At 51.9% G+C, this 23,630-nt stretch overlaps 2 protein-coding genes across 2 annotated transcripts in view; both read right to left on the bottom strand.

The window, feature by feature from the left end:
* LOC135264609 (probable E3 ubiquitin-protein ligase HECTD4) overlaps window positions 1–13,295 on the bottom strand; it is a 54,951-nt gene extending 41,656 nt beyond the window's left edge. Inside the window, exons 1-5 of the mRNA XM_064353345.1 lie at window positions 12,652–13,295; window positions 3,971–4,306; window positions 2,635–2,831; window positions 1,261–1,350; window positions 978–1,105 (exon numbers count right to left, since the gene is read on the bottom strand). Of these exons, the coding sequence (XP_064209415.1) occupies window positions 978–1,105; window positions 1,261–1,350; window positions 2,635–2,831; window positions 3,971–4,306; window positions 12,652–12,798 (898 nt within the window). The 5' untranslated portion in view covers window positions 12,799–13,295. The remainder of the gene's footprint in view (window positions 1–977; window positions 1,106–1,260; window positions 1,351–2,634; window positions 2,832–3,970; window positions 4,307–12,651) is intronic.
* Window positions 13,296–13,689: 394 nt separating this feature from the next.
* LOC135264610 (group 3 secretory phospholipase A2-like) lies at window positions 13,690–23,055 on the bottom strand. Its single transcript, XM_064353346.1, is given in 8 exon segments — window positions 13,690–15,128; window positions 15,374–15,493; window positions 15,774–15,903; window positions 16,924–17,146; window positions 17,148–17,616; window positions 18,533–18,667; window positions 20,827–20,959; window positions 21,979–23,055. Coding segments are annotated over 8 exon segments (1,977 nt in total). The 5' UTR covers window positions 22,550–23,055; the 3' UTR covers window positions 13,690–14,932.
* Window positions 23,056–23,630: the final 575 nt, after the last annotated feature.

Here is a 23,630-nt window from a genome sequence, read left to right as displayed (position 1 = left end):
AAAAGGGCCAGGAGAGAACTCCCCCCACCCCCCCGTAACACTGCATATAAACCTGATGTCATCCTTTTCCACTGAAAGGCTGACTCACCCAATACATACACACACACACACACTCTATACGCACACACTGAAACACACAGCCACCCTATACACACACTCTCACTATATAAATGCGCATTCATATAAAGAGAGACAGACACACACACACACAAAACTGACTGTATCTATCTCTTACACACACACACAGGATAATAGCTGGCATCACATTGCTAATGATGAGTCAAACTGTTTCTAGCGGTGCGGTGAAAAGAGAGCTTCAGTATCAGAAGAAGATGGAGGGATTTGCATGGCGAACGATTACACAAATGAGCAGAGCTGAAGCAGCAGGCCGTGCAGTTAGCCTCATTACACACACAGGGCCTCGCTGCTGCAGGGCGGGGGGAGACGCCTCCTCTCAGCACAGGGCATCGCAGGAAAACATTTACGGGGATCGGTTCAGCTAGTCAGGGCTTTTCAATATCTCTCAAAAACATGAATAAATAACTAATTAAAAATGCAATTTAAAACATGTCTGTTAACATTTCTACAACATTTCAAAGTCCTTGATTTCCCCTTCTTTAATCTAAGAGGCTGTGCTGAGCAAGAAAATGAATATTTGAAAATCAGCCCAAATACACCAGCGCATACTCTCTCTCTCTCACACACACACACACACACTCCCTGTGCATACTCACACACTCACACACACACACACACACACACTCCTCACGCATGCGCATACTCACACACACACACACACACACACACACCCACCGATCCACACACACACACACAAACACACACTAATTTGTCTAATCAGGGTTTCAGAGGAAGTAACACTCAGTGCCATGCTGTGCTGTAATTCTGCAGAACTAAAGTGCGCCTCAGTCAGCGTGCGTCCTCCCAGCTCCCAGAATGCCGTGGGGCGGGGCGCTCACCTTTGCTCTCGGCTCCCGTGGCGTTGCTGTCCGGGGCGGGGAGCATGTCCTCGAACCCCCAGGACACGCTGTGCTTGCCCCCCAGCAGGCAGGACGGGGACCCGGGCCCGCCCTCCAGCAACAGCAGCCTGTCACAACAGAGAGGAGCGGTCAGAGGAGGCGGAGCCACAGCCTGCTCATCCAATCACACGTCAGTGCCCCAGCCTCCACATCCAGGGAAGTTTCCCAGACGTCCTGAGAACATTACGCGATTGGTTGGCGGTGCATCGGGGCGACCGGTTACCTGTACAGGACATCGGCGACAGGAAGCTGGCCCAGGTCCGTCTGCCTCTGGAGCAGGTGAACAGTGTGGATGAAGGTCTTCAGCGAGCCCCTGGAGGAAGGACAGAGCAGGGGGGCCGAGTCAGGAAACGCCCAGGCCTCAGCGACACCCAGGCCTGTGTGTGTGTGTGTGTATGTGTGTGTGTGTGTGTGTGTGTGTGTGCGCGTATGCATGTCTGTGTGTGCACGTGCGCACTGTACAGTATTAATGGCCTTGAGCCATGCTGTTGACATAACCTTCAGTCATCAGTGACTCAGTTGGATCAGTGCCCCCCAACACCCCCCCCCCCCCACCCCCCACCCCCCCGGAGACAGACAGGTGACATCATCCCATCGTACCACCAAGCCTGCAAAAGTGTGCAAATACTGCTCCCCACGGCACCGGGGTCATCCCTCGCCCCACGCCGCTGTGTCTGGTGGGACCCTGTGTCTGTGATGTTTAAACTCGCTTTTATTTTCCTAAATTTACACCCTTTCCCTCCTGCCATTCTGGTAACCCACCCAGCTTCATCTGCACGTGTGCGAGCCGGCACCTGCCAGACCACACGAGCACGCTCAGAACAGCCTGTGTGCGTCCCGCTGCTAAGCACCAGTGTGACAGAGCGAGGGGAGTGTGGGGGGGGGGGGGGGATGAGGGGCAACAACAACACACAAAAAAACCAGCAGCGCTCTAATCAGAGGATGGCACTGGAGCGAAAGCCCGCAGGCTGGATGGTTCTCTGTAGCGACAGGGCATCGCTGCCCCGCAAAGAGAGGACACAGAGAAGCAGGTTCTGGTTTTGACACGTGCTGCTGTGCGGTTGTCAGCGGCAACAGAGATCCCCGGCTGGGACAGAGCAGCTCGCCGTGTCCGCAAAGCAGCCGGGCTCATTCACAAACAGCACCCCCACCCCCCCAAAAAAACCAGCACCCTCCCCCCACAGCAAAACCGCTCACAGCCACGCCCATCACACCAGCGGGGGGGGCTACTTCATCACACTTAAACACACTACTCTACTGGGATTCACACTGCTCATGTGCAACTCCCAGAAGCCCTTTCACTTTACTGGGGTTTACCGGAGCTCTGGTCCGGGGTGGCCCAAGCAGAACATTCAGGGGTCAAAGGTCAAGCACAACAGCTGGTAACTAGGGTCAGGGATCAATTCCATTTCAATTCAGAAACATTCACTGAAATTCAATGAATGGATCTGAAATCATGGCCTAGAATATTCTGTGAGGATTTTCCAGTTAATTGGAGTTTAAAAGAGCTTCCTGAACTGGAGCAGAGCCTCACCCTCAGCTACTCACGCAGACCTGCGGGTGGACAGCCTCTCCTGCAGGGGGCGCTATCACTCACCTGGCGCAGGCGAGGGCCACCAGGGCGGCGGCGGCGTTCTCCCTCTGCCTGTGGGTGTGCAGCGGGGAGGGGGCGGGTCTGTGGGCGGGCTCCTCCTCCAGCCAGGAGCACAGCAGGCTCTCCAGCCCGTTCAGACAGTCTGCAGGCTCCTTACTGAGGCTGAGCGGCTGGCAGTCCCGCAGGCAGGCCAGGAGGACCTGCATCAGAGTACAGCAGAGCATGTTACTGCTGCACCTGCACCACAGTACAGCGCATTACAGGAGGACCTGCACCAGAGTACAGCACATTACAGGAGCACCTGCACCAGAGTACAGCACATTACAGGAGCACCTGCACCAGAGTACAGCACATTACGAGCACCTGCACACAGTACAGCGATTACAGGAGGACCTGACACAGTACAGCAGATTACAGGCACCTGCACCAGAGTACAGCACATTACAGGAGCACCTGCACCAGAGTACAGCACATACAGGAGCACCTGCATCACAGTACAGCAGCTTGTACAGGAGCACACTGCATCCAGAGTACAGCAGAGATGTTAATGTGAAACACTGCACCACAGTACAGACTCAGAGCATGGTGCCTGCATAAGTGAAACATCAAGATCGTTACTCGCGTTGCTTCACTGCACCAGAGTACAGCACATTACAGGAGGACCTGCACCAGAGTACAGCGCATTACAGGAGAACCTGCACCAGAGTACAGCGCATTACAGGAGCACCTGCACCAGAGTACAGCGCATTACAGGAGGCCTGCACCAGAGTACAGCACATTACAGGAGCACCTGCACCAGAGTACAGCGCATTACAGGAGCACCTGCATCACAGTACAGCAGAGTGTGTTACAGGAGGACCTGAATCACAGTACAGCAGAGTGTCTTACTGCTGCACCTGCGCCAGAGTACAGCAGAGCAGAGTGTGTTACAGGAGCACCTGCACCAGAGTACAGCAGAGCAGAAAGTGATACAGGAGAACCTGCACCAGAGTACAGCTGGCTTTGTCCCGTGATTAAAGCACATAACCTACAGTGCTTCAGCAAATAAGCCGCTGTATGAGAAGACTTCAATTTTGATAAAAACACTGCCAACTGTGCAAGACCCTCTAGATAAGCATGTGTGCTGACTGTCTGAATGGAACGCTGGGCAAACATCCCAAAGGGTCGTTTGCTTCGCGTTGCTTCACATAAAATCCACAGAGCAGAGAAAGAACACGGAGCTCACACACAGGTTAGCACGCATGAAGCGTGTTCAGCACGAAGCGTGTTCAGCACTCCGTGGGCAGACTGACACGCTCCACACGGGCGGTGGGGGCGGTAAGGAGGGCTGAACTCTGACCTCGGCGGTGATGCTGCAGAGGGTGGGGTCGCTGCGGGACTGGGACTGCAGGAGGGGGAAGACCAGCAGGAGGCCCATGCGGGAGGTGAAGGGGGCCTGCTCCGGCTGCTGCAGGAGGCCCTGCCGTTTGAGCAGGGCCAGCGCCTCCTCGTCCCCCCCGGCCCCCTCCCGCTCCTGCTGCTCCTCCAGCGCCAGCTGCCGCTGCGCCCCCCACAGGCCGCGCAGGGCATTGAGCCGGTACTCCAGCAGGCGGGCATAGGCGTTGCTCTGGTTACCGCAGACGGCCCGAAGACGCTCTGCCAACTCAGCCGGGTTCTTGGTCTCGAAGGTCAGGATCTGCGGGAGAGAGGGACACAGCTCAGGAGGAGGAGGCTCAGGACATGTGTGCGCGTGTATGAACCTGTGTATGAACACGTGCACCGGCGCATACCTGCATATACCAGCGCATACCTGTGTATAAACGCAAGTACCTGCGCATACCTGCGCATACCTGTGTATAAACGCATGTACCTGTGCATACCTATGCATACCAGCATGTACGTACCTGTACCTATCTGAGCCTACCTGTATATAAATGCATGTGCCATTGCATATATAAGCACAGCTGTACTCATATGCATGTATGAGCACATACCGGCATATAAATGCATACCTGTGTTGATATGCATGTACGAGCAAATACCTGCATGTAACTGCATACCAGCTCATAAATGCAGGTACGGGTGGATACCTGTACCTGCCTCAGCGCCCTGGCCAGGGGGCGGGGGTCACATGGATATATGAAACACATTCCTGCAGCACAACACATCACAAACCAAAACATTCAGCCGCATGAAGAAGACTTTCTGTCCTGCAGGCTGGTGGAAAAGGAGGCCCTGTGTAAAGAGTGATCTGCAGCAGCTTTACTGCTGTCTAAAGGACTGAAGCGTCCTGTGTAGCTCTGAACCGCCCAGCGCTGTTACCCAGGCTGCTCAGAGACATTCCCCCGCACAGGGGGCCTGCAGCCCTGAACCCCAAAACCCACAGGGGGCCTGCAGCCCTGAACCCTGAAACCCACAGGGGGCCTGCAGCCCTGAACCCTGAAACCCACAGGGGGCCTGCAGCCCTGAACCCCGAAACCCACAGGGGGCCTGCAGCCCTGAACCCCGAAACCCACAGGGGGCCTGCAGCCCTTTACCAAAACCACAAGGGGGCCTTTCAGCCTAACCGAACCAAGGGCCTGCAGCTAACCCTGCAAACCCACAGGGGGGCCCTGCAGACCCTGAACCTCGGAACCAAGGGCTGCCAGCTAACCCAGAACCACAGGGGGTCCCTGCACCCTGACACCTCGAAACCCCGGGGCCAGACAGCCGACCCTGAAACCCGGCGCTGCATGCCGAACCCGAACACGGGGGCTGCCTGACCCCGAAACCCCAGGGCTGGCTTCTCCATTCCACCTCACGAAGGGTGGGGCCCGTTAACTGCATAACCAACTCTAAGTGCTGATTAACTCTGCTGGGGTCCCAAGCTCTCCAGGACCAGGGCTGGGGGCCCCAGCAGACCCTGTGGCTCTCCGGGACCAGGGCTGGGGGCCCCAGCAGACCCTGCAGCTCTACGGGACAGTTCTATCCCAATGCTGCACCCTGCAGGCCGTCACACTGCCCCGGGTCGGGTCCAAAAGACAGGCCGGCTCCTTAACTCCGGCGCGTTCCCAAAAATGCCAGGGCCGAGAACGGGAGCGCCTTTCACCTCCAAACGACCTCCTGATGCAGTGCTTCTCTCCCGGCCCACAGCCAATCGGATCGAAACCAAACTGCAAACAGCCAATGAGCATCCATTATTCATGAGCTCCCACCTCTGCCTGAACAGCTTTCCATGCGCGGCAGAGAGAAGAGAGAGAGAGAGAGAGAGAGAGAGGAGAGAGAGAAACAGAGAGAGAGGGAGAGACAGCGAGAGAGAGGGAGAAACAGAGAGAGAGAGAGAGGGGAGAGAGAGAAACAGAGAGAGAGGGAGAGACAGAGAGAGGGAGGGAGAAACAGAGAGAGAGAGAGAGAGAGGGGAGAGAGAGAAACAGAGAGAGAGGGAGAAACAGAGAGAGAGAGATTCTCCTGATAAAGCATCTCTGCCCGTCCGGAGCATCATTAGTCACTCACACTGCTGACCCTCCTCTACAGCGCGGGCCCCCGGGGGCCAAACAAACGGCTCCTTCCATCACCTCAGATGCCCCGGCTCCCCTCCAGCCCGTCCTCACATACGACGGGAGCTTCTTATGAAGCCAAATCCCTCAGACAGCTCACACCGGACCCAGAGACTCAGACAGCTGGACCCAGAGACTCAGACAGCTGGACCCAGAGACTCAGACAGCTGGACCCAGAGACTCAGACAGCTGGACCCAGAGACTCAGACAGCTCACACCAGACCCAGAGACTCAGACAGCTGGACCCAGAGACTCAGACAGCTGGACCCAGAGACTCAGACAGCTGGACCCAGAGACTCAGACAGCTGGACCCAGAGACTCAGACAGCTGGACCCAGAGACTCAGACAGCTGGACCCAGAGACTCAGACAGCTGGACCCAGAGACTCAGACAGCTCACACCAGACCCAGAGACTCAGACAGCCGGACCCAGAGACTCAGACAGCTGGACCCAGAGACTCAGACAGCCGGACACAGAGACTCAGACAGCCGGACACAGAGACTCAGACAGCTCACACCAGACCCAGAGACTCAGACAGCTGGACCCAGAGACTCAGACAGCTGGACCCAGAGACTCAGACAGCTGGACCCTGAGACTCAGACAGCTGGACCCTGAGACTCAGACAGCTGGACCCTGAGACTCAGACGGCTGGACACAGAGACTCAGACAGCTGGACCCAGAGACTCAGACAGCTCACACCAGACCCAGAGACTCAGACAGCTGGACCCAGAGACTCAGACAGCTCACACTGGACCCAGAGACTCAGACAGCTGGACCCAGAGACTCAGACAGCTCACACCAGACCCAGAGACTCAGACAGCTGGACCCAGAGACTCAGACAGCTGGACCCAGAGACTCAGACAGCTGGACCCAGAGACTCAGACAGCTGGACCCAGAGACTCAGACAGCTGGACCCAGAGACTCAGACAGCTGGACCCAGAGACTCAGACAGCTGGACCCAGAGACTCAGACAGCTCACACCAGACCCAGAGACTCAGACAGCTGGACCCAGAGACTCAGACAGCTGGACCCAGAGACTCAGACAGCTGGACCCAGAGACTCAGACAGCTGGACCCAGAGACTCAGAGACTCAGACAGCTGGACCCAGAGACTCAGACAGCTGGACCCAGAGACTCAGACAGCTGGACCCAGAGACTCAGACAGCTGGACCCAGAGACTCAGACAGCTGGACCCAGAGACTCAGACAGCTCACACCGGACCCAGAGACAGGCAGGGAGACGCATCAAGCCTTTCATCCTGACAGGGAGCAAAGTGGGTTCCCAGTTACGGGATGTTATTGGGGAGACAGGTGTCCCATAAACCCTGGGACGAGCCGGCAAGGGACCCCGCCCACCTGCAGCACTGACAGCGGGGACCCCGCCCACCTGCAGCACTGACAGCGGGGACCCCGCCCACCTGCAGCACTGACAGCGGGGACCCCGCCCACCTGCAGCACTGACAGCGGGGACCCCGCCCACCTGCAGCACTGACAGCGGGGACCCCGCCCACCTGCAGCACTGACAGCGGGGACCCCGCCCACCTGCAGCACTGACAGCGGGGACCCCGCCCACCTGCAGCACTGACAGCAGGATGCTTCCAGGGTTTCCCACAGATACAACCACATATAAAACACACAGAGAGGTACAATGGGCAACAAGAGCGCGGGCAGAATTCACAGGACATGCAGACGGTCACACATATCGTCACTAATTTCCACGTCACATCAGACTGGATGTAGAAGAGAACTGTAATTTCCTCTAGTGCCCTGTCACAACTTGGGCAGGAGATCTAGACTGGTCCAGGCAGGACTGTGACTGAGCTGAAGCTGATGGGTAGTGTGCTGGGGGTGAGATCTAGTCTTTTGCTTCACCCAGCATGATTTTATAAACAGCAGTAAAGAGCAGCGCTGGTTCTCTCCTGTGCCAGCCCACAGTAAAACCTTTCCAGCCAGGGTACCAGGGCAGGCTGCTGCAGCAGCTCGTAACTCAGCCAGATAAACGACCGGGCTAATTAAATAACAAGAGCAGAGGACAGCATGAAACCCTGAAACAGAACAGCCCCCCCAGGAGCACAGCCCTGAACCAGCAGGCTTCTCCCTCCCCAAACCTATAGGGGGCGACTCTGAGGGGTCCGCTACCCGGGCCAAAACCCCCCCGCGAAGGAGACAGCGGTCACTTTTCTGTGACCGTACTGCTGTAGCTTCACATCAGATCTGCTACGTGCGAAACAAGCGGCTTCACCTTGGAGCCAACGCCAACAAACAACTACACGGAGTCTGAGCGACCAGTGACCACCAAAAGAGGGGTCCGCTTATCCCCCCCTCACTGAGAATACTGATAACACACATTTGCACAGATTAAAACAGCTATCATTCAATCAACTGGCTACTTTTCTGGCATTTCTACCTTTAAAAACTCGAGCTAGTGCCAGTGCTATGAGAGCTACAGCAGGCTTAATGCAGGGGGCATTAGCGCTGAACCGCTACATCTGCACTCCAGGTTTGTTTTTAGAGATATTGATTTCAGAGCGCCCAACACTCGTTCAGCCCGGGGGGGGGGGGGGAACAACATCCATTACGCCATTTAGCAGGCGCGTTTTAAATCGATTCCATCTGGGACGTGCGGCTAACGTTACAGCAACGTTCCCCCATCGCAGGCTGAGGTCTCAGCCGCAGCGTTTCCAGGGGAAAGCTGGCCGGAGCCCGACTCCAGGAAGACAGGCGTTAGCTCGCGTGAGGACAGGGCGGGGGCTCCTCCAAACACGAGAGCTACTGCGATGGGCGTCAGGCGAGAGAAGCTCAGGGATGAGGCTCAGCACTGTGGGTGACCGGGGGTGGGGAGGGGCAGAACCAGCACTTCTGCCCCCCCCCCCCCCCTTGCCTCTGGCAGGGCTTTTAACAGGCTTCCCAGGGGGCCAGAGTGCATTGTGGGAGCACGACCTCAACTTTCCGCGGTAGGCAGAAGGAGGACTGCAGGGTTAGTTTCACACAGGCACCTTACATGACATTACAGACAGCTACGCACTGCAGTTAGCGGGATGGGGGCAGCTACGCACTGCAGTTAGCAGGATGGGGGCAGCTATGCACTGCAGTTAGCGGGATGGGGGCAGCTACGCACTGCAGTTAGCGGGGTGGGGGCAGCTACGCACTGCAGTTAGCGGGATGGGAGCAGGTACGCACTGCAGTTAGCGGGGTGGGGGCAGCTACGCACTGCAGTTAGCGGGATGGGGGCAGCTACGCACTGCAGTTAGCGGGGTGGGGGCAGCTACGCACTGCAGTTAGCGGGGTGGGGGCAGCTACGCACTGCAGTTAGCGGGGTGGGGGCAGGTACACACTGCAGTTAGCGGGATGGGGGCAGGTACGCACTGCAGTTAGTGGGATGGGGGCAGGTACGCACTGCAGTTAGCGGGACGGGGGCAGGTACGCACTGCAGTTAGCAGGACGGGGGCAGGTACGCACTGCAGTTAGCGGGGTGGGGGCAGCTACGCACTGCAGTTAGCGGGACGGGGGCAGGTACGGGGCAGTCTGCTGCAGATGGGACGCAACCCCGCCCAGCAGGCGAGCGATTCCGAGCACTGAGCCACTTTCGCTGAACGACCCGGCCAATGGCAGCGTCTGGAACCAGAGCCAAGGCCTGCCACACAGCACACAGCGGAAGGTTCCGGAACTCAAGAGAGGGGCCCACAAGCAAGGACGCCAGGGGAGCGACGCTCGCTCGCTCGCTCACTGCAGGAAGTGACACAACGGCTGCCTGACAGTGGACTATTTTCGTGAGCATCAAATTACCGATTCAATACAGGAAGTGGGCCAAATTCACCAGAATGCCCTCTGTAAACAGTGTGCAATTTCCTGCATGCCACCACGAAGAAAGGAAGTTCTGGTACCTAAGTGACCATTTATTTTGGAAGCTGCAGGTGATTCTTGTTCCTCAGTCAGCCCGAGACTGAAAAGTGTGTGAATGACTCAGCACAGAATGAGTCAGGGTCCGGCCAGGGAGAGCCAGAGTCCATCAGCCACACAGGCCAAAGGCACCTTACAGCCCCCAGCCCAGGAGACTACAGAACACTTTTTGGAAGGGTGGGGGGGGGGCTGTGTGTCAGTGTGTCATGGTGTCATCACCCCCCCCTCCCCCAACCCCCATTCCCGGTAGAGTGTCATCACCCCCCATGCCCCACAGTGTCATCACCCCCCCCCCCCCACCCCAGTAGTGTCATCACTGCCCCCCCCCCCCCCCCCCCTCCATGCCCCGTAGAGTTCGGCCCGTCTGATGCGACCTGCTGGTGTCCATCCCCGCTGGTCTCTACCTCCTCCCTGTCCCTCACACAGAGCTCTGATTGTGCTTCAGAAACGCTGGTCTCAAATTACAAATCACTGCAGTCTCCACCGTCCACCGCTAACACAGCCTTCCGGCTCAACCAGAGGGCCTGCGTACGCTCCCAATATCTGAAACGTCTCAGAATTACTCAAATGGCGGTTTAAAAATATCCTTGATATGGTACGCCAAAAACTGGTTTTCATGGTTATGGCGCCAAAAGTAACAGCATACCAAATACAGGAAACAAACTGAAATAAAACAGGCATCTATGTGTTAACCAGTGGATTCACGTGTGTTCCCAGCTTCCGAAACCGCTCGAAATTACTCAAATGCTTTCGAATGAAAATCCTTTAATGGGGTGCACCGGGGATTAGCCACAGCGTTGGTTGCCACGATGGCCAAAGGGAACAGATTAGTTCGAGGAGGGAACGAACGGAACGTCCCCGTCTAAATTCTGACAGGTGCGCGGCTGTCGGCAGCGGTCACTGCGGCCTCCGCGAACAGGCGCTCAGACGCAGAAACGGCAAACTTAAAACGCTGCGGCGAAACAGCGCGCGCGAGCCAACGGGGATAACGAAAACGGTGCGTGCACAGTAGGTGACAACACCAGACGAGGCCGCCCCCTCCTCCTCATCATCATCATCATCATCAGCACGTAGAAAGATTGCGGCTGATATTATTAGGATCCCGCTAACTGGCAGGATGTCATCATCTAAGCGAACGGCTACAGCCTGAGCCCGGGACATAGGGTTGGGCTCGCATCTTCACTACAAAAACGAAACCTTTCACGCCCTTTCAGGGATTCCAAATCAGTACCATGGCGATTACTGATTTTGCCTCTTTTGCCCTCTGTTAAGTGTATTCATATAATTGCGCCCAACTGTAACTTGGACATTTGGACTTGGTTGCTTTATATCTTCTGGTGAACAGATGTAATCTGTGAGCACAGAATGTATGGTTAATTTTAAAGCTGTGGCCAGTATTGGAGCCTGGAAGCTACAGGTCACTCAGTATCACTTCTTGAAAATAAGACAATCCCTCGCTATGTGCGATTTGTCCAAATTAGGTCAAAAGCATACCTGGACAAATTGATACACGGAAAACGGCTTTACTCTCGCTGTCCAGAGGAACATTGTCTTGTTCTTGGCAGTTCATCACAGCGCTATGAATGTCATCGTTAATGTCTTCCTGGTGCGCATTTGAGAATTCGCTTGTAACTGCTTGTCGGGGGAACCACCATGAACGAATGTTGTTTACGTCTTGGCTAGTCTACTCTAGCGCGTCAGATCAGCCCTTCCTTTGCAGGGCGATACTCGCGTACGGCACATTATTTGCGGAACACAATATCCGTTAGCTATTCTGAATTCAAATACACCAGCTTCAAGGATCTGAGGAGAGATTTCTTAAAATCTAGCCGATATGCAGCTACTGTTTATCAGAAATGGGGGAACGATTTGAAGGGGTCGTATCTGATTCATAAGATCCATAAATAAACGAATTCCTTGCCAAATCACATAAAATTCATACTGGTTAATTAGGTACCCAAGTCTTCAATCCCACCTGCACCATCATACCACCATCATACCAGTTCACACCACACATAGGGTGATGGAACTGGCTAGACGGGCAGGGTGAAGACCGTTAGACTATATTAGCTAGTTAGCTAATGTGTGGCACAGTACTAACGTTAGCTGTTAGCTAATGCCAGTTAAACAAGCTAGCTAGCTGAACCCTGGCTTGTCAGCTACTTGGCTCGGTAATAATGCTAAACGCTGACTCGTCAACAAGCCCTGGATCCAAACCAATCCAGAAAATTCCACAGAACTGCAGAAAATCACTTACAGAAAGCTGGCGAGCCGGTCTAGTTAGTGAACTGGATTTTGCGTGGAAAATAGAAGGAATGACCAGCAGTGTATAGTTTATGGTTGTCATTCAGCCTGTTTAGGGACTTCTGTCAAGCAAATACAAATGACCACAGGCTAGCAAGCAAACAAGATTGATCAGCAAGCTACATTTAATGGGCAGGCTAGCAAATTAATATTAGCGACGAACCACCAACAACTATTGAGTTAACGACAGAAAGCGGCTAACATTACACAGCTAATGTTAGCTGGGTTGGCCGGCTAGCCATGCTAATGTAGGCTAGCTGATCAACGGTTACGTGAAAAAAACCGTTGATGTTTTTGGGCTCACCTCCTGTTCGGTGTCCCCCTGTTCCGAAACCCCGATCTCACTAGGCAGCTCGGCCAGGTCCGTGACCCGAATCAGTCCGTCGTGAAGAAAAATCGTTTCTTCCTTCACCGACAGCCACTGGGACGAATCCACGGCCCCCGACCCCATCTCTCTCTCCTCCAAAAAAACAAAACCCGGACAGGTCGAACATTAAAAAATAAAGTACCCGTGGTCACGGAAATGTTCTCTACACAACAGACATTCTGCTGTCAACACGGTGAACAACACGCCTGTAATCGCTAGCCTGTTAGCTGCTAGCTGTGTCAGTGAGCCGCCCGGGTCAGTAGCCCAGACGCTGCAGGTTAGCTCGCGAGCTAACGTTAGCCAACTGAGTGCTCTCCCTTCTTTTCCAAACAGAGTGGGCGTGACTCTGGCTTCTAATACGTTGTATATTTCACCCTTTCGTCGAGGAGCGGCTTTTGCCACTGGAATCGGAGTCTGAGCAAGGCCGATAACTGAAATTAACTGGAGAACAAGCCTGCGTCGGTGGTCCTACTCCTGTTCATCAGCGACCGACCAGATAATGGCAGTAGCACAGCTGTCAGTGAGACGCCATGTTTCTTAGGCCGAGTGTTCCCAGAATGCATTTCGCTTTACGATAAACAGGACAAATGAGACCAATGAAGCGCCGAATTACCTGCGCACAAGCGGATCCAATCCGGAGAAAATTCGGGTGCAATCGAACTCGTCAACAGCCTATACTGTGTGCAAAAAGGCAATAGTCTGGAAATAATTGGTTTTCCTATCATTTCAATTAAACATTTCGGCTGACATGCTCCTGTTTGTCAAAAGTTACCTGATAATGATCTTTCTAACAAGCTATCAAAATAATTTAATCTACCACAGTTCGCTTTCCTTCTCATTTTTTATTGTTCATGTAGGGCTACTGTTTTTTTGTTTTTTTTACAAAAAAAATCAAATCATGAAATCATCAATGAAATTTGATCAATGGTATGTGCAACAGTCGCGACATTACTACAGCACAAGCGGCGCTAGCGCTTATCGTTAAGAAGGGTTCCACACTGGTTTATACACTGCCCCAAATTCAGCACCGATATCGGGCTTCCCAGAACTTCTCAGGAGCTCAGCGTCATGTAAAATGATTATAGCGCCCTCTGGTGGATATAACGTTGTACACGTCAGTTCCACCAGAGGACGCATTTGACACGTTATTGACAGTCCAGAGCTCGGCGTTTCTTTGGTTCAGTTCAGTACTCACTGGCTCTGTATAAGTGCGTTCAAATTGTATGTTTGCCAAGCTCTTAGATTCAATCTCCTTTCTGGGCCAATCACGATCAACATCACACCAATATTTAAATCTGAGTCTATTTCATCACAAGATGCCATGATCAGCCTCCCACAACAATACTGTTATGTGCAGTGCTTTATTTTTTAAACATTATAATTCATGTTTGTTTAAAATTTTAAAAAGAGTCAAATTAATAACGGTAACTGATTTTTTGATTGAAATATCAGTACAAAAAAATCACCAAGCCCTATTGAAAAGTGTCCAAACACCAAATATTCAGTAATTACAGAAATAATCTGATCTATCCAGGTTTCACTTGTCATGCAGTGAAACAACTGAGCAGCACCAAAAAGTATTTCACATTCAGATTTAGTTCTGATCAATTCCAGTGTCAAAATGGTCATAAACGAGAGACAGCATTTCATACACATATTAAATTAAATACATTAAATTCCAAAGGAAATATATTCTATTTAAGTGCTGTTTACAGTATTATTTATAATAGAAATTTACAATTTTGCAACAACAAAAAAAACATTTCATAGGCTAAAGTATTTACATACGTGTGCATGCTGGATGTATTTACATGTATGTATGTTGAATGTATTTACATACTGTATGTGAGAATATTTAAGTATCATTCTCTGGCAGACATTGCTTGGAAACTTGGGAATGGTCTCATAAAATCTTGAAATTAAGCAAAGATACACAATTTAAAAAATGGGATTTCAGGTAAAATATGCATCTTTTACAACAAAATCCTAACGCAAGTCCAAACCTAGAAGCAAGGATAATAATTTCAGAATATCTGTAACAGAATGACGCTATTTCAAGCAGTATATAACTACTTACATACACACAACCTTTCAGTCATACCTGAAATTAACGTTTAAGAGACTGCATCTGGTGTATGGATAAGATGCTGAGATACTGAGCTGTTACACTTTAAATCTGTTCTTCAGATTTTTACTTCAAGGACACTAGGACTGTCATTCAAGCCATGCTTTTGCTCGTCATCCGTAGACACCGTTTGTACAGCCGGACAGGGCTGCTTTTGCCTCTGGCTTTTCTCGTGTTCTGCCTTTTCACTTTTGGGGTGGATCCCACGGGACCCCCGGTCACCTCGGAGACCCCCAGCCTCCTCAGCGTCTCCTTCAGGTGTTTGGATTCGGAGAGAACGGCCCGACAGCTACGGGACAGGAAAGGGACGTCAGTTACATTCGCGCCCGTGCCCCCCCCAGGTCATACGCACAAACACATGGACTCATCAGCAAGAGAACTACAGGTGCTGCTCCTGCTGGGGTCCAATCAGAGTACATTATAAACCACAGGTGTGTTTTTTTGTTTGTTTTGTTTTTGTCTGTTGTACGAGCCGCCATTTCTGCCACTTTTGGGGGCGGGGTTATGGGCGGGGTTGTGGGCGGAGCCACTGACCGTGTCCTTCGCAGACAGTCCTCTAAGTGCAGCCCTTTGAAGCAGGACAGGGACACGAAGTCCAGCAGCAGGGACTGCAGAATGCCGGACTCGTTCAGCTGACGCAGTTGGTGGGACAGCCTGCAGAGAGAGGAGCACGCAGGCCTGTCAGTTTGGCTGCTACCAGCATAAATCTCTAAACTGAACATACCAAGTTTTCCCACTAGGGGTCAGGGTTTCCTTTTTAGACGCAAAACAGATGGGACGGACATCTAACGTTCTGTTCCACTCCCTTATTTACATGGTGAGTCCGTATCGCTGCAATATCATCCATGCTACGCTCCTGAGAGTGCAGTGATGTAGCCTCTCTTGGGTGTGCAGTGGTGTGGTCTCATCAGTGAGAGAGATAGAGCACTCTCACCCTCGCGTGCAGGCACAGTGGTACAGGATCTTGGGCTCCATGTTGTGCAGGCCGTATTTCTCCTCGTACGGAAGGATCTTGTGCTCGCACTCGTCCAGCTGTTTGTAACAGTCACAGAGCTGTAGTTTGTCTGCAAAACACAACACAGAAGAGGCATCGTCTTTTAAAACCCGTGCAATGCCGTTTTAAACCTGAAAAATCGAATAATAAATGAAAAATTAAAAGAGCATTCATTGCATTCAGTTAACAGCGTTGTTAATGAATTGAATTTTCCTTTGGAAGGTGCAGACACAAGCAGCAGCAAACAATCTCCATAGCTATATTTGCTTAAGTAAACACATCATTATTTTTCCATTAAAAAAAAAAATTTCCACTGGCTATAGCCAAGAAATAAAGAATGAAAGAATACTCTCCTCTCCCTCTTATGATTGCCACTCCCTAGTGAGCAGGTAATTTGCCTAGCGAAGAATCTTGGATTAAAAAAAATTCTTTTGGATTATCTAATGTTTCTATAGCGTTTCAGGAATTCCGAGCTCAGGCGTATCCGAGGGAATATTTTATGAGACAGGCCTGCGTTCAGCCTCAGGGAATTCTCCCGCTGCGCTCGACACCTCCGAGCCAACTTATGCAATCTTAGCGTCAGCGTTAGCTCCTGAAAGGCCGTCTCCACACAGGCACCTTCGACACAGGAGGGCACACTCTCCATAAAGCCCGCTTCATTCCACGTGATTTACGGGGCCGCGTGTGTGGGATCCTGTTTCATTGCAGTCAGGTGTGAGGCAGCAGGCATTCAGGGTCAGGCGAGGCAAGCATGTTGAGGTGCGGTGGTGTGTAAATACTCTTTCACATCTGAGTCCGTACATTTTTGGCTGAGATTCAAACCTTTTGGCAGTTTTTCCCTCAGCAGTGAAACGGTGTAATTTGCTGATAGCATTCTTACTGTATATACCCAAACACCACCACTGGTGAGCAGGCGAATCAGAGAGGAGCAGTAGAGTTATACTGTACATACGATCGCTATCGGCACATAACACCAGCTTTAGGCCCCCACCAAATTCACGGAAACTTTTGTTGGTCAATTTTAGTGTTCTAGTCTGAAACAGGAGCAGCTCCCATTCTACCGTTAAAACTCTGCGTCCTCCCCTCGTACCTTTGTGTCTGGAGCTCTCCACGGGCGCGGGGAGGTTGCTGTTGGCCTGTTTTGGGGGGGCCCGGGGCGGGTCAGTGGGGAGGGCGTTTTTTGAGCCCCCCGGCCGTTTTTTGGGGCCCCGACTCTTCCCTGAATTCTTCCCAACAGCCTGACGGGGTGCTGGTGGTGGTGGGGGGGGTGGTGGTGCGGGTGGTGGTGGTGGTGGGGCGGGTGGTGGTGGGGCGGGTGGTGGTGGTGGTGGGGCGGGTGGTGGTGGTGCTCTTGGCAGTGGTGGTGGTGGTAGTAGTGGTGGTGGTGGTGGTGGTAGAGGTGGTGGCGCTGGTGGTGGTTTGCGGTACTGCAGCAGCGGTTGGCGGCTTCGCGCCGCCTTTCCTCCCTTTCCCGCCACGCCCCGGCTTTCGGGTGGCTCGGAAGGTGTCCCCCCGCGCGGGACCCCGGGGGCCACAGCGCCCCCTGGCCTTGGAGGTCTTGCGTCCGCGGCCCCGCGGCCGGCACGGTTCGGCCCCCCCCGCGGGGGTGGTGCCGTTCCTCCGGCCCGCGCCCGCGGGACGGGAGGCCGAGGAGGAAGTCACAGCAGGGGATTCTGGGACGGCCGTGACCTCCGACCCCTCGTCCACCTGCACCAGCTGAGTGGAGTTGTACGGGGATGGATAGCGGAAGAGAGCATATGGGGCCACCTCCACAGACTTACACCTGCCACAGAGAGGAGAGAGTCAGCCACACGCCTCACCTGGGCAAGAGGACCAGCAATCACCAACCCCAACCTGGGGCACGTTGAACCATCACGCCGCACCCAACCCCACAGCGCCACGGTTCGACACACACACTGCACACACCACACAGTCACACACAACACACACGCACACACATGCACGCACACGCACACATGCGCACACACACACACTCATACACACACACTCACACACTCTCATGCACACACACTGGCCCCTCCTGATTGGGTGCCTGCCTGGTTCAGAGGAACCCACAGCTGTAGTTTCTCAGTGGAGATGAAACAGGGTGCGGTGCTGTGGCCTGGGGGCAGCTGGCTAAGCTAAGCTACGCTACGCTGACTCAGACAGCTCCACGCAGGCCCAGAGACTGGAGCAGCATCTCCATGACATTTCACAGCTCAAAGCGCGCAGATCATTTCTGCTCATCAAAAGCTTCGCATTCTGGATCAGGATCTAGAGCTATACCAGGATGAGCCTGAACCCAAAACACATCCTGTGTGGGAGTCTGGCAACCGCTGCAACAAATTTAAAACTGAGTTCTCCTCACACAGGTACGTTAAACCATGATACATACTTTAAGAAAAGAATGTATTAACTGCCTGTGTTAGAACCTGTCATTTCATAACCTTCTGATAATGCATCCGACTCTTTTCTGTTATAACACGCAGCCGACGCAGGCTGTCTCCAGTCGCCGCGTCGCTAGCTTGCAAGTTCCTGCAGGCAAAATATGAAGGAAGCGCGGAGCTTGGCTACACTCGGCTAGGCTAAAAGTGTGCAGTGCTTTCCATTAGCAAGTAGCGCTAATGGCGCACTGGACACATCCTGCTCTGCACACGTCTACAAGCCAACCGATCGTTTAGTCTCCTAGAGGAACTCACAGCCCCCACCAGTTGAACTGGGTGCAGTGCTTCTTCTGGGTGAAGACGAAGCAGGGGACCTTCAGCACGCTGAAGAAGCTGTAGCCAACCATGTGGGCAATGGTGTTGTTTACCTCCTGCAGACAATGCCGGAACCTGCCGAGAGGAGAAACGAGAGAAGAGGAGAGAGAGAGGAGGGAGAGAGAGAGGGAGAGAAGAGAGAGAGAGGAAGGAGGAGAGAGGAGATAAGAGAGAGGAGAGCATGTTACGCCTTTTCTGTGACCAGCCCTCTGCACCTGTTCACCTTCACGTTTTCACAGGGTCGTAGCGTAGCATTTCTGTCCCAGCTGACCCAAGCCAAGCCAACACGTCTGCAGCGGTGTTAATTCAACACTAACAGAGTACACATGGTCCCACTCTGGATAGAAGCAGGACCATACGTACTCTGTAAGAGTTGATTTAACACTGAACATTTTACTATGTGCACATTGTGGTAAAGCTGGCTGCCTATTTGAGCATCGTCCTCTGCATGGCATTGATGTAAGGAGGTCAAGCAGAAATCCTCCTTCACCATTCAAGGCACTAACTAGTCATGTGATAGGAGTGGTTTCCTTCACTCGGCCCAGGTCATGTGACTGCAGAGGTTTCCTGCACTCCACCCGGATCATGTGACAGGGGAGGTTTCCTACACGGAGGCAGGTGGTGACTCCATTTCTGAGGACATTCACCCAGGTGGAACACTCAGGAATGTCTGTTCACGTTATTGTTGTTCTTCCCGCAAGCTTTCTATTCACACCTGCAGCTTTCGAACACGCCCATAACACCTGAGAAGGTGCTAAAACACTCACAGCAGTCTTATGTAAGAGCAGCCCGGTGATAAATTCACCAGCTGCCGCGGAGCAGGGGTGTCCGTTCTGATCCGAGACGGGCTGGCGCTGGAGCAGCATTCTGTTTGGGCTCAGGGCTACAACTCCTGCTCCAACCTATCTGCAAATCTCCGGTTTCAGTCGAGACCTTTATTTGTTAAATCGGGTGTTATAATCCTGCTCCAGAACAAAAGCCGGCACCCAGATCAGCCGGCACCCAGATCTCCCCAGAAAACTTTATCCGAAAGGAAATTAAGTGGTCACAGGGTCCCGATTGTCTGACTACCAGCAAACACCAGAGAAAGAGTTGTGTCCTCTTTCACAAAATGTTCACCACCACTGACACAAAAAACACACATACTAGCACAGCCCAATCCATCAGTACTGTGTACACCCCCCCCCCCGCCCCCCAAATCCCCATACCTCTCCTCCTGTGGGACACGAATGCCGACACACTGATACCCCCCCACCCCACCCCCACCCCCCAAATCCTGATACCTCTCCTCCTGTGGGACTCTAATGCCGACACACTGAGAGAGAAATGAGGCCACACCCTCTCATTACACCTGCCACTGACTCAGCATCATCACCTTTTGTGTGGGATTTACTCTGTTACAGTACAGCTACATCACTACCGGGTTCTGGAAGTCTTACCAGACACAACATCACTACCATCCGAATCATCACACAGCACACCACACTCCACCACACACACACTCACACACACACACATGCACATACACTCACACACACTCACACACGCACACACACACACACTCACACACACGCACGCACACACACACACACACACACAGACGCACACACACACAGACGCACACACACACACACACATACACTCACTCACAGACACACAGAAAAAACAAACGTAACCTGAATTGTCAGATGTAAAACACACCCAGATATTAAAACAGGAAATCCTACTGTAATCTGCACATCTCCACCTGGATTGCCTGATCAAAGGGGGGGGGGGAGGAAGGAGCAGTAGGCTGTGTTTTGGCAATATTTGCTATCGGCATTTTATGCAAATAAAGCAAGATGAATTGAAATGAAATGGGGAGGGAGGGAGGGAGAGAGAGAGAAAGCATAAGAGAGAAAGAGCGTGAATGCATGATGGAGAGAACAGAAGTAGAGAGAGAGGGATTGGGAAATGCAAAGTGTAGGAGAGAGAGGCAGAGAGCAAGAGACCTTGAGAAAGAGGTAGAGAGAGAGAGAAACCTTGAGAGAGAGGTAAAGAGAGAGAGAGAGACCTTGAGAAAGACGTAGAGAGATAGGCCTCGAGAGAGAGGTAGAGAGAGAGGGATTAAAATGGCAGAGAGCATAATTATGGGAGAAAGAGAGAATGAGGGAGAGAGAGAGAAGTGAGGGAGCCCGGCGGTTTTGGGGTGCAGAGGTGAGTGTGAGCCGCGGGACGAGGCTGCAGGTGCTCACCTGCGGTCGCAGTCGCAGTGGGACACGGTGAACAGGTTGTGGTTGAAGACACCGTAGTTGACCGTGAAGGAGGGGATGGTGTTCTTGCAGTGGTCATGTTCCCGACAGCACCTGTCCGTGTTCTCAAACAAACCTGTGAGTGGACGTCAGGAGAGGTCAGAACTCAGGAAACGCACAGGCGACAATTAAAACAAACAGAGGAAATGGCATGTTCCCTCAAAAAAAAAAAAATGAATCATGACATTCTGCAATGCAGGGTTCCTTCCCATCTAAAATAAAGCTGCTTTGTTTTACTAACGTCTTTCTGATTTCATACGTTATGGGTTAGCGGTGTCCCTGATCAAATCCCACATGATGTCAAGATTGCCGTTCACTTGCAAGAACCTGAACCTGCCAAATATAATTTGTAGAAATAGAGCAATCACCTGAAGTTATATAAACTCTCAGCTCTCATATTCACAGCTTTGATTGTCTGTTTTAACCTGGGCGATATTCTGGCAAATGATGTGACCTTAAATTACCCCCAGGAGGAGTCATGCTCCTGCAATGCCAAGATCGTGGCATCATGGATAATTTTTAACTAAAGACAATTCATTAATTTTCCTTCAGGCAACAACCCATGGAACGTATCACGGATATCACACTGGATAACATACCTAAAGACCTAACAAAATTCCAAATCCGCCTCTCTCGGTCAGACGCATTCTAATAATTTTATTGTGATTTTTTCGTTTTACAAGACGTGAAATACTACATCTCCAGTTTAGGCCGCGTGTACGACGAGTGTCCTTGCACTAATGCTGGAGCGGAGCTGTAGCTGAAAGCGGAGCGGTCTTTACGCGCGCGGATCTGCCTGAACATTCACACATTCCTTCTGCCTGGCCTCGTGGCGTCGCCTGGCTTCTCGAGATTAAATCCAGCGCTCAGTCACGCAAATTTTACTGCTCTTGTAATTCATCACCCAAGGCAACGACCGCGTAAATATTCCATATGTAAACACACACTCACACACGTACACACGCACACAGTATTCATTTTATGATTATGTGTGTATGGAATATTTACGTGGTCATTGCCATCGGTGATGGATTATAAAGTGCAATAAAATATGCACGACTGAGCGCTGGATTTTTCCGGTTTGATTTAACTCACCGATGTCATCATAGGCGTTTGCCTTCGTGCCCGTGCCACACCAGAGTGTCCCAGGAAATATCCAGGATCTCTTCCGGCGCCGGACCTCGGGCGCAGTGCTCACAGTGGGACTGCTAAGTGAGGAGCGCCCAGGATCAGCAGGTTGCAGGTCCCGCTTTACGCGACCAGGCGGTTCGAATCCCTGGACCGAGCCAACCACGCATGGGTTGCCAGGTTCCAGCAGCAGGCTGATGTTAAAGCGCTCTTCTGGGTTTGTGAGGAAATTCCCGGCGCGCTTCTCATGACAGAGAGAAAGGTAGCTCTCTACAACCGCGGATTCATCGACTATCACACAGTCCACCAGGCGCTGGTTCTCTGTCCACGTGCTGAGGTACAAACGCAGCGCGTTTGCTTGTGTCCCGGCTGACTCGCGGAGGAAACTGTAATGAATGCGCCCGCGTGTTGCAGAAGTCCAGTAGCAGAGGTTAGCATTGTGTGGGTCCGTTTTCGAGGGTGCTGCTCCATCTGACGCAGTAGAGACGTCATACAGTGCCTGGAGAACAATTAAAAATAACTCGCTTCTGATTCGCATTTCAAATAAAATGAAGTTAATGAGAGGCTCTCCAGTGGACTTCAGTGGTCCAATAAAAATGTAAACTGACACAAATTAAAAGTTCGCATGCGGAGCCAACAATATCATTAGCCAGGCATTTAATACGCTTTTATACGAAAATAATAATTTTTAAAAAAAAGCTATCGAGATAACCTATTTACAGATAATTTTGCAAAGAACGCTGCCTTCTTCTATATCTTTAAATCAATCCACCTCTGTGAAAACTTAGTTCCTGCATGCTTGTGCATATGCATGCACGCCGTCCTGTAGGTAATGGGAGCTTGTGAACGCTCTTAGCCAGGTGCATGCTACAAGACTGCGTTTACGGTAATCAAATACACTTATTTATACGCAGCATTCCATGAAGGCACAATAACGTGCATTTTGAAGAGACCCCCACGGGCAGGGTGAGGTTAAACGACGGTGAATGAAAGTGAACATTGGCGCTTCGAAGGCCAGCCCTTCTGTATGAGGTGATGCATTACCTGAAAAAACAGCGCAGTTCTCACAGTCTTATTGGATGATAGATGTCAGGCACTCTCACACACCCCTCTTCTTGCCATAAAGGTCTAAAAGAGGGAGGAGGTAGGCTACACGCGCGTAAAGGCGCATAAATCCATCCCGGGTAGTTCTAACCGGAATAGTAAAACAATCACGTCCCTTTAAAAAATGCTATTAAAAACTATAATATGACAATATTTATATAGAGTAAAGGTAAACGATGTATTTAGACACTTTTCTGAGCAATTTTTCATTCAATACTTTGTCTTCAAAGGAACCCGTACTTCTCTTAATACAGGTATATGATGTAAGATGTGCTTTGTGTGTCCTTCGCTGGATAATAAAATTCTAGGAAATCAAAGAAAAATTTCCATATGGCTGGAAGCAGGTATCATATGTCACACATTTATATGAAGTATATCCGAGTATTCGTTCGAAGGGAAAGTCCTTGACGTCACGCTCAGATTAGTGTCAATAAGATCTCATTTAATGACCGTGCAATTTTCGAGATCATATGACCGTAAAGTCAAATGTAAATTCCGGTAGTAACTCTGTCGAG

The sequence above is a fragment of the Anguilla rostrata genome, chromosome 10 (genome assembly GCF_018555375.3).
Source record: "Anguilla rostrata isolate EN2019 chromosome 10, ASM1855537v3, whole genome shotgun sequence".
Classification (NCBI taxonomy): domain Eukaryota; kingdom Metazoa; phylum Chordata; class Actinopteri; order Anguilliformes; family Anguillidae; genus Anguilla; species Anguilla rostrata.
The sequence above is the reverse complement of the archived record's forward strand: the minus strand, read 5'-3'. Positions and strand labels throughout refer to the sequence as shown.